This window comes from Onychostruthus taczanowskii, unplaced genomic scaffold, assembly GCF_017590055.1.
Source record: "Onychostruthus taczanowskii isolate IOZ18803 unplaced genomic scaffold, ASM1759005v1 scaffold17, whole genome shotgun sequence".
NCBI classification, from domain to species: Eukaryota; Metazoa; Chordata; class Aves; order Passeriformes; family Passeridae; genus Onychostruthus; species Onychostruthus taczanowskii.
The window spans coordinates 9,397,840-9,412,167 of NW_024498906.1; the positions used below are offsets into that span (position 1 = coordinate 9,397,840).

General features: G+C 38.1%; 1 protein-coding gene across 5 annotated transcripts in view; it reads right to left on the bottom strand.

The window, feature by feature from the left end:
- CASK (calcium/calmodulin dependent serine protein kinase) overlaps nucleotides 1-14,328 on the bottom strand; it is a 186,486-nt gene that overhangs the window by 38,842 nt on the left and 133,316 nt on the right. For 4 of the 5 annotated variants that reach the window (XM_041399779.1, XM_041399777.1, XM_041399778.1 and 1 more), the window contains one exon: nucleotides 13,921-14,042. In XM_041399779.1, the coding sequence (XP_041255713.1) occupies nucleotides 13,921-14,042 (122 nt within the window). Of the gene's footprint in view, nucleotides 1-8,163; nucleotides 8,294-13,920; nucleotides 14,043-14,328 lie in introns of those variants that run through there. The other variant, XM_041399781.1, reaches the window with a different exon arrangement.

Genomic DNA, 14,328 nt, shown 5'->3' on the forward strand with positions numbered 1-14,328 from the left:
TGTAGCTCAGGAGATATTTGTTAACACAATTATTTGTTTTACCTTTTCTTAAGTAAATTAACAAAAACTACCCAAACTCCAGCAACTGCAAATTACAAAGTACCACCATTCTATGCTTGTTAAGAAACTGCATTGAGCACTGTGTCCTGACCAAGCACAGCAGAAAATGAAAGACACCCACCATGAATATTACTGAATGTCTTTTTCCTTTTTAAGAGTAATGAAATTACAGAAAAGTTACCTTGAAAATATTTTTATTAGTTACTTCTAGCAATGGTTGAAAAGCTAAGTCTCTGAAGTTGCTGATTTCCCTCATTACTGTGACCCAAAACAACCAGCAGTTTACAGAAACAGTTTTTTCCCCACTAAAATGGGAGAGTTATCTTCTGAGATTAGGAAGGAGGCAAAAAGAAAATTAGGGAGCAGAGTTGCTCAAAGAATGTTTAGAAAAAAAATTAAGGCAAAGTTCAGACTAAACAAGAGTGCATTTATTTTTCCACAGTGCCTCCATGCTGAGGCATGACACTTAAATTTAATCTTCTAGGATTTCTGCTTACTGAGGTTTGCTTTGAAGGCGCCAAACTATTAGGAGGAACTCTGACAGCACTTAAAAGAAAAACCTTCACATTTGCATTAAAGTTTAAGGATGATATATTACCCAAGGCAAGGGTAATATATCATCCTTATATCATTCATTGTGGAGCTAGAACACTGCCTCACCCAGAGAAAGGATGTGGATTTGGTAGATTCACTAGCACAAGAAGATCTCTTCATTTTGAAATGGCATACTCTAATTTAAGTTAGCTCATGGAGTTTTTTTTACAAGAGGCAAGAGGAGCAAAGCTTACAATGTGCATTAATGCACCCGAACTGGTGAAGAAGTCCTAATTTCTTTGCAATCTTTGAAAAAAGACTGCTTTTGCAATACTTTTCAATATTTTTGCACTTAAATACTAGCTGTAGCAAAAGCAATTTAGAATTACAGAATTTACAGCTTGCATAACTGATTTGTGAAAGCATTTGAATGTAGAGGTTTCATTCAAACATTAAAAAGAACATTTGCTCCCTTGGATGTAAGAACCTAACACACATTTACACGAGTGTTTTACAAAGTGCATAAGAAAATATTGAATAACACCTGTTTGCACACATCACAGATTAAAGTGAACATTAATTACATTTCAGCCAGGCTCTGTATGCTCCCTGTGGCAGAGAACACATTACTTTGTGCAGCTAGCTACAATATTTTCATGACAGAAACCCATCCTTTCACAGCGCTGCTCCTTTCAGCAGCCCTGTAAACCTAAGTTCTACAGGGACCATACCAAAGGTGGCTCTTGTAGAGCAGAATGAACTGGCTCATTCTTCACTGTCCTCTGCAGGAAGCTTTTCCATGCAATACCAACAGTCTTACAGCAGGCGAAATGTGTGCTCTAATAATGGCTGTCTTTATGCTGGGAGTCTCTATTTTCCAGCAAATAACTCTGCCCCCTCAGCCCAGGAACCCAACCTCCAAGAATTTCACTCACCAATAAGCATAAACATATAAATTAAAAATTTATAATAATTTAAAAAAAAGTAAAATGCCACAGCATATATAACATTCAGCATTTCCAAGACTTTTGAATACTTTGTATGTCAGTCTCATTCCTCAGCATCAATTATCCTGCATTTCCTAGAAAGAAAATTGAAACTGAGACAAGATAAACAATCCCAACTGATGTATTAACAAAACTTGATATAATGAACATACACTGACATTATAGCTAATAAACAGAATATTACTACGTATCAAAAACACAAGTTTTGATTTAAATTTCGCATGCTACAAGACAAAAGCTATGAAGAGAATACCCACAAGCTGAGTTGCTATCAGTTCACCAGCTTTTGCAGAATCAAGACTTTTTGTCTTCTGCCTGTACAAAGGGAGCTCATCTCTTCTGATATTTAAAGCAGACAGCCCAAAGCCTAATGGACAATCAGGCAGTCGAGACAAAACAACAAACTCTTCTCTTCTGACTAGTTTTTCAGATGTGCAGAAATTCTTTTTTAACCATTTCCTGTAAGAGGAGTGAGAATACTATCCCAATGTAACCCCCATTCAATGTCACACTGAAAAATTTAGATATGTCACAAGTAGCAGAAAGTCAGCCTCACCTCCTGGTCTGATCTTGAATGTAATAAAGATGAAATCAGTAACTATTTTATCTATCCAAACCTTGAAGTTTCCATGAGGCAAATGAGAAACTTGTTAAAACAAGAGCTACTGAACTGCTAGAGCACAAAACCCCCTGATCATTCAACACAAATACACATTTTGTGGGGATCCAGTTGCAATTCAGACCAGATACTCGGCTGCCAACCTCAAATATTAAACCTCCACACTGAAACATCTAAAAATAATCATTACAGTACGTCCTTATATATTTGACTTTCTCAACAGTTTAACCACAGGCAACACAGTAATATCATATGGTTGTCTTTTATCACTTTTAAGTTTTTGGACCATCTAAAAAATTCTCATCTGGAGGTGCTGCCCCTTGCACAGCAGCATTTACTAACAAAGAGGGTTTTTGCTTTGTTACCTCCCACAGCTCTCTGTCCTGGCTCTCCATCCACCCCAGAGGTTTCATGTGCTCAGAGACTGAAAGAAATTCATTACCTACTGAGCAAGTAATACTCACAAACAGCAGTATCAAAGAATGGCTAAAATTAAAGGGCCAATTAGATAAATGCTAGATCACTTCATTCTTTCTTCTGCCAGTTCTGTTTCACATCTCCTTTTCCATGCAAAATATTATAACGTTCCCATGGGTGCCTCTTTTCCTGGGATTCTAAGCTCTCAAGGAAACACATCCCTGAAGCTAATAACTCCTACTGGAAAACACAGAGTACCAAGGTCACAACAGAGGCCTTATCTTCAACTTTGTTTAAAGACAATTTATTCTTTCCAACCCTCTGTTCTCCACTGTTAAGGACTGTGCATGAAGTTCATTTTTACCATTTCAGCATCAGAGACCTAACATTTGCTTCCCAGCATAATTCTACAGAACATGTTACAGTTCCATCCTGTATCAAAGTCTAAAGCATCTTTCAGACTGTACTCTGTGCCTGGTAGAGCATTTCAGGCTACAGCCCTCCACAGCTTCAAATCTTTTTCTGTGATACACTCGCTGTAGAAGAGGAGCATAATCAACATCTGCATGCCAGCTCCTCACCCAGTGAAATGCTGAGCAATGCAAACAAAATTAATTCAACAAAAGGGTTCAGGAAACAGTTTATCAGCTAAAATCAAGATTCCCTGATAGAGTGTTCATAGAAGACAGTCTGTGAACAGAAGAAGCAGAACATTAATTTTGTCTGAACAAGTGTTTGTTTCTGTCATGCCCCAAAACTGGCAGCTGCCAACAATGCAGTTTGTTACTGGAAGCACTCAGACTTTCAGTAACCCTGACAAGGGTTATGCAGATTTGAAATACTCAATTCCCCTGTGCATATTCCCATTCAAGCAACACATGAACAATCTTTCCAGTAAAAAATGTTGCAGTAGCAACTGGACCCTGAATTTCAATTTTAAGTTTGATCATTCACATGACAGAACAGAAATACATACTCTTCAAATTTTTAGAGGAACTTTTATCTGCAAAAAGCAAACCAACTGTACCTTGTTTTCAAAGTCATCTATATTCCTACATATTCATAACGTGTCTTTTAGAACAGAGTGACACTTGGTGCCACCTGTATCAGAAATAAACATAAAACCAGGTTTTCTTACACCTTTACCTACTACATATAAGAGAAAATGATACCAGCTAAACTCAGTCAGCCCTATCAATTTCAGCTTTTACTTGAAACTGCTTTCTTTTTTTTTTTTTTTGATCATTCCTCATCTGGGCTTCTTCACTTGTTTTGTTGTAAATCAAAATGTAACTGCAGGTTACATGTAATGTTTTTGGAGGTAAGAATAGAGGAGAGAAGCTCAACTGGGCAGAACCTTTTTCTCTGAGCATTAGTTCAGTTCTCACTGCATGTGACTGGCAAACAAAGTGTGTTGTAGGGAGTGAGAATGACAAACTTCACTGCATAAACCCTGAAATCCTGGCACAGCAGTGAAGCTAAATGCCAACTGGAGAATGTTTAATATATATTAACAGGTTGTTAATGACCACATTTCTGAGCCACATAAGGTAATACCTGTTTCTTAGGGGTCAGTGCCTTGCTACGGGAGAAGGAGATACATGAACTTACCTACTTCAAGAACTGATAGAATAAAATTCCTGACCCTTCAGCGTGTTGTACAGACAACAAACTGCCTGTCAGAAGGCAGAGTTGCCAGAACAGCAGCTCAGTAAAACACAAATGATGAAGGTTTATTTTACTGGGGAAGAACATAAATTACAGGTGATACGATTCCCTTTAGTCAAGGTGGAACCCTGAAATAATTTTAGGCTCCTTTGAGAAGGAAAACCCATCCCCCAGCCACAGCCAAAGACTGTGCATGTATTGCCTTTGTACTGATCCAAAGGGTAAAAAGGATCCCAGAAAGAAATCCTCTTCACTGCCTTCACAGGGTCTGTCAGAGGCAATCTGGTGACACGAGAGCTGTAAGGAAAGCACACAGCCCTTCACCTGTGTCAGCAGCAGGGAGAGATGCCCTGGAGCATTAGACATTACCAGTCAGTATTTTATCAAGGATATCTTCCACTGACATATTCTGTAGGCTTGGAAACATGAGGGGAACCAGAAGGTTCAGCTAAAGAACACTGAAAAGGTTTTTCTTCCTGTTATGAAGCTAAGTGTTGGCATTTCTGCTGTATATCTTTTGATCAAAACCTTAAAAAGTGAAAATGTATCCAAGTTTAAATTCTCTCAAAAGGTTATAATGCTGCAGCAAAACTGCAGGCAGCCATGAACTGTGGGAAAATCATGTAAACTCAGTCTGAAACAAAGACTACACAAATCCCTGCAGCTCCACACACTGATACAGTGAAAAACAGATTCAAGGACACATTTCTGCTAACACTGGTTCAGACCCCACAGATATTCAGTAATATCTGACTTGCATATTCTATTTCTTTGCAAGGGTCGAAGTTTCTACCTTCAGTGTACATGAGCTACAAAAAAAATCTTAGCTCTGCTGTAGAACATATTCCTTTTTAGCAGAGATTATCAAGTGTTATGCACTTACTCTGTAAAATCAAAGCCTTAACACTTCAGAGGCAAAAGAGCCAAAGAAAGGACTATATCTGTACAAAATAAACTCCACGGTGTGTGGATTTCTTCCCTCACAACTGACTTTTTAAATTGTGCCTCTGGATTTGCTTCAGTTACCAAAAATATTTTTATTTATTTATTTAGTTCAAGCTGTCTCACGGAAGTACTGATGAATGGTTATGCTACTCCTCACAATCACAGCAGACATTATTTTCTTCTATTTAATTTCAGGTGTCCCTAAATGACTCATTCATGTATGATGAACCCAGACTCTGGTGTCTGACAGCATTTTATTTCCTTACAAAGTAGGACTCTAACCTAGTAATTTGTCTCCTATTTTAAGGAAAACCCATATTAATAGTCATCATAAAAATGTTATTGACTGTAGAAGCTGCAGTTCTCCACAAGTGACAGCAGATACTGAAGACATGCCAGACAGTACACAGACGTAACCAGACTTTATTCTGTTCACACTGCAAATGTTTTAACATCTTTTGCAAAGATAAACTATGCCAAACTAGGATGAGATAAAGGTACTGCTTTGCACATGGCAGTACCAGCAAAACCAGCACAGCAGCTGGAAAACCAATACAATAAAATTCAAAGGTCCCATTCAAAAAAAGCAAAACACTCTCACTCTGGAATGCAACAGTAGTAGTGCTGGGAAAAACTTGGGCTTAGAACATTACTTCCCAAGGTACTCTGACATATTACTGACTTCAAGGACACAAAAATCCCATTATTTCAATAACAGAGTCACTTTTCTTTTCTTTCTTACTGCACCAGATATAATTGAAGCTGATCTTAACAAAATCAAGGCAAAGCACATTTTAGAGATGACACCATGCAGCTGATTAGATAAAAGTAAATGTAAAAGACATTGAGGTGCTGGAGGGAGTTTAGATAGAGGCACTGGTAAAGGGTCTGGAACAGAAGTCTAAACAGGGGGAGCAGAGAACTTGGTGTGTTTAGTGTGGAGAAAAGGAGGCTCAGAGGAGACCTTATCACTCATTACAACTCACTCAGAGGAGGAGCAAGCTGGGGGTCGATCTCATCTCCCAAGTAACAAGGGATAGGTCAAGAGCAAATAGCTTTAAGTTGTGCTAGGGAAGGATTTACATTAGATATTAGGGAAATTTTTCACAAAAAGGATTATCAAGCACTGGAACAGGTTTCCTGGTGAAGGGGTGCATGTGGCAGTGCTGCATTTAGAGCTGGACTTGATGACCTTAAAGATTTTTTCCATCCTCAATGATTCAATAAGCACCAGGAAAAACGACTCCCTCAGTACAGAAGGGCTTTTTGGAGAGGTTTGTTCCATGGAAAACACCTTGTTACACCCCACAGAATAAGCTTTGCTCCTGTCTTTCCTCCACCTTTCAATATGGACTAATAACCAAGAACAGGAACTAACAGAGTTGGGTTAGGCCTGAATGGGCTTCATTCCCAAACCTGTTGGCCAAAGTACCGTGTCAGGGTTGGATCATCACCCTGAAGAGAAAATGCTAATGACCACAAACCTCATTCCAGGGAGATACAGAACCCATAAAACCAGTTAAATCCACAATAACAAGGAAAAACACAGCTCCTACCCTGCTTTGTGATGTGGAGCACACCTTGCACCAGGAGGTGCTAATGCTGGGATTTACTACTATTTTTGTTTCTCCCTATTCACATGAATTTTCTGCAAGAATATTCTGAGAATAAAAATACACTGCAATGAGATCACCAGCACCTAGAACAGCCAACATGCCCCAGCCAAGTACCTGAAGGACTGGAAGAAGGAGGCAGAGAGGACTGACTGAATTCAGAGACAGAAGCAGAGCTCACTGGGCTGCTTATACATTGCCTTTGGGTGTTTGAATGTAAACTAAATGCACACTGAAGTCTCACTCCAAAGTTCAGCTCCCAGCACCAAGAAGGCTGAAGCATTTTTCAAGATTTGCAGCTCAGGTGCCGCAGAATTTATTAATTTTTGTCATTTCTCAGAGCAGATCCCAAGCTCTAGGAGAAAGAATAAACCCCAAACACAACAGGTAGGTCTTATGGTTAAAAAGAACTACACACAATGCAAGAAGTGAAGAAAATGTAGAAAGTTAAATATGAAACCGATCCTCTTTATCCCAATACAATACCAGTGAAATTAATTAAATATTCCACAAGTGTCAGGAATACAGTGCTACCGTTATTTGATGTATCAGGACCCAGTAACTTAAAAACAGACTGAAATAAAGGGAATTTTTAGTTCCACATAAAAAAAAAGAATTTGTGGATTTTGGAATAAGAGATGTTGGTGCACACAGACACAACGACACACCTTCTACACAGGGGAGATGACATCAAGCCAAGAAGAATGGACTAAGTACTAAAATTCCCATTTAAAGTGCATTATCAAGCTGAATTTCCCTTGAGGAGTCACCAGATCAGTATCAAGCTTATAAATACTCAAAATGAGAGAATATTAGTTAAAAAGAAAACAGGTTAAGCATAACAAAGTAACTCTCACAGTGTCATGAAAACTGAGCCAGAATTTTGCACTGTTGGAAAGTGGTGGGTACATAAATTTCTCAAAAATTACTCTCAATTAATATAAAAGTAACTGTTGGCTCATATTTGTATTAGCCTTGGGTTTAGGAGACCCATTCAATTATCAGTATTACATATAATAAAAATGTGGAACAACGCTTTCTGCACTGAAGACTAAATATAAAATAAATTCCCCATTTAATTTGTAAGGCGGAGGAACAGGAAGAACAAGAAAACAGTGAGAGGATGCTGAGTGGCAAAGTGATCCACCTATCCCAGCAGCAGAGAAAATGAAATGCAAAGGTACGATGCAAGATGAAAATGGAAAATATTTTAGAGCATGATTATGAAATAATGCAGAAGGAATTCCAGGACAGCCTCTGCTTTTTGTGTTCTTTCAGACAGAGCTTCCAGAGAAGTTACCTGTTGGAGAACAGAAGCACTGCACTGGTGGTGATGATCCAGCCCACCTGCAGAAGGAATTCTCCACAATTCTCCCTAAGGCTTGGCCATTGTTCTGTCTCCACTGCCTGGGACAGGAGTTCCCACTGCAGTGTGGGACAGTCCCTCCCACTCCTGGGGCTGAGCACGCTGCCTCTGCTCTGGGATAAAAGCCAGATTTGATTCCCCAAATAGCAAGGTGCCTTCCTGCCAACATAGTTTCTTCTGGCTTTTTTGATTTTTTTTTTTAACAAATATTTTCCATAAGTTTTTGTCTTACAATGATATGAAACAAAGGACAATTAAAAATATAAAAACAATGTGTTTTAAAAATGATAAAGTATTATTTCACTGAAGCATAACATGTTCTGAGGGATTTTAAGCAAGACATCCATAACACACTTTGTGATCTGTTTTTGCAGAAGAGAAGCATTCATGTTTCACTACAACATGTTCCCCCTATAAGTGCTAACAAAATCAGTATTCAAGAGGGTAAGGACCAATGTGCATCCAAAAAAACTCTAACCACACTATGTGATTCACATATAAAGTCATTCTCATTCAAATCAAAACACAGTAAAACTGGATGACCCAGGAAAATATTTAAGCTTTTTATACACATTTGCTAGTTTTATTTTCTACATCATAGATATTCCACCAGTCTATTAATGCTTTAAAAGAAAGAAGGACATTAAAGCAACCTGAAGAGAAAGATCAAAATGTTTTCTGCTTTTCCCCCCCTTTTTTTTAAAATTACAAAGTACACATTAAAATTGTTAAAATAATACACTTTGCTCAAAAAAGAGCAGATCAGGGATAAATGCATGGAGAGTTAAAACACTGTCAAACAGAGAACTATATTGTCAGCCATGCCTGGACACTGCAGAATAACTGCAGCTTTTACAAAGCACATCCAAATTTACTGTGCCAACATCCAGACTGGGAGGGTAAACAGAACAAACCAAAATAAACCCAGCAGAAAGTTTTAGCCAACCACGTAAGAAGCAAAACTGAAGTTCCAACAACATTTCATTTTAGCAAAAGAGAAAATATGTTTCCTTAAAAGTCTGGACTTGAGGACCAATCTGTTTGGATGACAGAGTTCAAAAGAAATCCCAAGGAAACTCTGAAGTGTGCACAGATGCAGGTTCCTGTGAAACACTACCATGAGCAGCAAAGGATAACAGACACAGAAGTGAGTGAGAAATCAGCATGCCTTAAATATATGCACTGTGAATATAAATTAAACTGGAAAAAGAAATAAGTGGCTGCATACACTGATATGACATAAATGGCCAGAGCAAAATTTATTTAACCTCATTTAGTTAAAACCATACGTGTGTAATGTGTTAAGCCAGTAAAAAGTAAAATAAACTTTCTTGAAAGCTTGTAACATTTCTATCACAGAAATAACAAAACTTACCTCAACGATTCCATCTATGAAAATAATGTAACAAACTTTCAAAGTTAACAGCCAAAAGACATCAGCCTAGAGAACTATCTCTGCCTTGGGACAGACAGATGCAGACAAAGCCAGCAGAGAGGCCCCAGTCACACAAAAGCTGATATTGTTCTCCTGCTGGGTGAAAATCTCACTTGTAAATTGAGGGCCATCTGCATTCAGAGTCAGCCCAGGCAGGGCCCTGCAGAGGTGACCAAAGCACTCCAGCCCACTGCAGAATGATTGCTCTGATCTCCTTCAGGGCAGGCAGCTGCACCAAGCAGCAGCTCCTGCCTTTCCATCTGAGCAGAATTCCTTTGATGCACTGACAGAGATCAAACATCATGGGTAAAACTCTTCCCCACTAAGCACAGCCTTGAAGCCCACCAGACTTTGCAAAATAAATAATAATTGAAGTAGAAGACCTCCAAAATTATTAACCTCTTCACAATTCTTTCCAACTCCTTTATCAGTACTGCTGACACAGGACAGCAGTGTCTCCCAGGATGGCTTTCATGAAAGTCAATAAAAAAGGATTTAATTCAAGCATTTGATAAGGCCTCTAAAAATCTGTCCATAGTAATAAAAAACTGCATTCACTACTTAAATTTAACTCTGTTTTTCCATAAAGTTATTTATATACTGTACTGCATTCTTTATCATCTAAATTGGATACCGGAATGAAACAGTCTATAAAGCTTTATATAGTCATAAACCCAGACATTTCTAAGTGACAGAGAGAAATGTCCTACAGCATTCACCAAAATTTTGATCCTCACATATTTAACAGAGCAAGAAAAAGGAAAAAAATCCATCCAAACCAAAGTTACTCTTTTACTTAAAAAAAAAAAAAATCAATTATTAAACAATAATTTTTCGATCCAAACCAAAGTTACTCTTTTACTTTTAAAAAAATCAATTATTAAACAATAATTTTTTTTTAGGCAGTGAATATTTCTATATGGTTGTTTCTAGAAGGGCCTTTTCTTTACTCTCTGCAGTAAACACAATTAAGTTTTTAAGAATTAAATGTAAAACTTCTGTGCAGGAAAAAACCCACTCAACACAAATAATAGGATTCTATAAAATGATGAAAAAAGCACACAATGAAACTATTCAATAAACCCACATCAGGATATGCTTCTGTATTGCAGAATTTGGCTGAGAGTGATTAACTACTTCCTAAGTAGTTGGCAAATTTTCCCCCCTTGTTTTGAACACCTTTGGCCACCAAGTAAATTGAAAGAGAGCCTTACGACTGTTACCTAAACAAATTAATCAATTAAAAACAATGAATAGGATGATGCCTTCTGTGGCCTTCAGAGGTGCCTGTCCTCATAACACCCAAGCTAATGAGTTACTGAGAAAGAAGATTCCTATTCTGCAATCTGGAAAAAAACCCAGCACATGGGTAACTTGCACCCTTAACAAAATGATTGTTCTTTCCTTTTTGGCCTTCAGAAGAAGTTATTTCAGAGGCAAAATAGGATATTTCAGCAGCAGGCATGATCTACCATCATGTGCTTAATCTAAAAATAAGGATAACTCTTGAGAAAGAGTAGGAACATGAGAACAAATTTAACTGTGGAAAATGGCCACAGAAGAGGAAGAGTAGCTTAATGCAAAGTGACAGCCACAACTTCACAACAGAATAGAAAATTCCCACTTAGTGGGATATAATGGTTTATAGGTTACTTGGTCTGGAGGCTTCAGTAATCCCAAATACTCTGAGAGGAATAAACAGTTTCCCTGACAGAACTTCATCCAAGTACAACTGGTGATTTTTTCTGACAAAGAAATTGGAATAGTATTGATACAAAACCATAAGTCAATCCCCCACATGCAAGTTACTGACATGAAAAACCTACCCTTTCAAATAATACTGAAACTTGCTTCAGGCTTTAAAAGATCTATTTCAGGACACTGAACTCTTTCAGAATTTTATTTTGTATTTTTCCAACCAAAGTATCTTTGAGAGGATTCTACCATCTCCCTTCCACATAGCATAATAAAAGAAAATGCTTTTTGATGGCATTTTGTTCTCACAGATATTTTTAGAAGGTGCAATTAAATGCATCCTTTTCTGTTTATGAGAATGACTGTGATGAAGAATGTGAGAATGGTACAAACTCACTGCTGTTTTTTCTACAACAGACCATCACAGCAATAACAGGTCATGAATGAAGTACTGGGAACCTGACTGGTACTGTCAGGAGCAGAAAAAAGCAAAAGCATTGCAGAAGCATGAGTTCATGTCTGGCAGACCTGTCATCCCAAAAAACCACTGAAACTAAGGCCATGTGGTTTACCAAAGCCCAAGAAGTTATATGATAACACAATAATGGTTAATAAATATCTAAAACCTTTCTGCATGAGTCACACAAGTATTTTGGTTCTTACTACACTCATATTATTCTACTCCTCTCCAGATTTTTTATTTCTTGTTCATATTAACTGAGCACCTTTCTGTACTGCAACATGCCATATAAAAAGTAATTTAATCATCTGGCACACAAGCTAGGTGAACTTAAATTGGGAAAAAAGATTCATATTTTAATGCAAATTGCAAAGATGAATTGTTGGAGATGCAATTCAGGAAAGTCATGAGCTCCTAGTCCCTTCCTCCTGTGTGCTTCATATAATTTTATCCAATGACTGTTGATGTAAAAATGCATAAGAGTTATCAGAGGACAAAGATTAGAACTGCAGTGCTGTGCCAGGGCAATGCCATTCTCCCTTAGCAGCCAACTCCCTGTCTCTGGATGCTGCAGTCCCAGGGGCAGCTGTGCTGTGGGGATGCTCTGCCAGCAGCTTTGTGCTCCCACACAGGCCAGCTCAGAACCCAGCAGCCGGGGCCACTTCCAGACTGCAATCCCTCAAACTTCAAGAATGCACAGAATTCAAGTGACTGATCAAACTGTAGCAAGTGTACAAATCATTCACTACATTTTTAAGAGTTTGGACACCAAAGGACCCATGGCACTGTTGACATTCAGCTCATGCTCCTGCAAAGCTGCACAGAGGAACCAGAGCATTCAACAGTTTTGCAGAAACTCTCTCAAGTCCCTCCAAACATCATCATCTACCTGCAGATCAGACAGCTGGAATGACTCCTACTCCCGTGGCTCTTTCACTGGACACATCTCGTTTGATCTGTGATATTCACTGAGCTGTTCAGTTTAAGACACTGTACTAAAAAGGTCATCATCCATGTGATCACACAAGCATTATGGTTTGATCCAGGAGTGCATATTTTAAATTAATCTCATTATGCCCACCTATCATTCTTTTTTTTTTTTTTACTGTACAGTGTTAGCAGAGCACACTCCCTCTCAAACAACATTCAAATAAAAGATGCTGTTCACCTACCAGTGGTTATTCAGCTCACAGGACTGCAGTACAACTGGCATAAAGTAAAAGCTCTCAGAACACACAGAACTGTCAGCCCTGGCTCCTCAGTGCCAGCTGCTTTGCTCTGCACATCTGCCACTGCTGTGTCACAGCACCTGCCAAGGTGCCTCTGTGCATTTGGTTCCATCTGGGTTTTTTTTCTCAGTGCAAGGTGTAGATTGCTTTAAAAAAAGCTGGTCTTGCCTGAAAAGCAAGTCCTCTGTCTTCAACATGAAGTATCCACAAAGCCCAGAAAAAAAATCAGGGAAAGTGTTTCTTGACTTTTATTTGAGACCTCATGCTGTGCAGATACAAAGTCACTGACAGCAAGATGTGCTTTTGAATTTGTCATTCAGTGAGTGTTTTGGCACACCAGTAAGACACTGCTCCCTTATGGACTAGCAGCTCTCCAGAAGCATAGAGAAATACAGATTTTAGATGACTGACCCTACTACATACCATGTCCAAGTGTGAAAGAGAAATGAGCATACCTCATTGCATCACACTAATAATTTTATACTTATAAGAATATCCCCAGAACTGGCCTAAGATTAGTAGATTTAATGGTAATAATAACAGAATATGTACAGTTATAAAGTTGCAATTCACGTTTAAAACAAAAACTAAAATGTGGCCCTTATTAAAAGAAAAAATCTATTCTGATGAATTATTTTAAAGCCAATTATTAACTAAAACTCTTAATCACTTGCATATTCTAAAATACTCTACATTACAGGCCTAAAAATGTATTTTTGCATAAAGTGCTGGATGATTCTTACATTGTACAACTAAAGAAATCGATTTTGGTATCAAACAAAAAAAGGTAATATGCTGAGCATAATACAAAATATTATCCAATGAACAACAGACACAGGAACACATTCAAACTTTTATCACAGAAAACTTACATCTAGTAACGTGTGAAGATGCTGATCCTGGAAAACACTGTGAAGAAAATCTAAGTCTTTTTCACTGCAGTCTGTAAGTGCATGAATTTCTTCCAAGCTGTCCAGCACCTGTGAAACTGCTCCTATGGGGCAACAGACAGGGAAAAAAAAGAGAAAAAAAAATCAATAAAGCAAAGACTCATGGTAAACTGAACTTTGGAAAAAGAAACTTTCAATTCATCTGGTACAATTGGAATGGGAGCTTAAAGAAGCTGGAGTTTTAACAGGAAAACTCACAGAATAAATTTTGCATATATCAAAAGTGCTCACAGATCATGCAATTATACATAAGAAGTGGCTTAATGGGAGAGAGGTTAAAACCTGATTTTATTAAGCTCAGCTTTGTTCTCTTTTAGCCTTGCTTTCAAC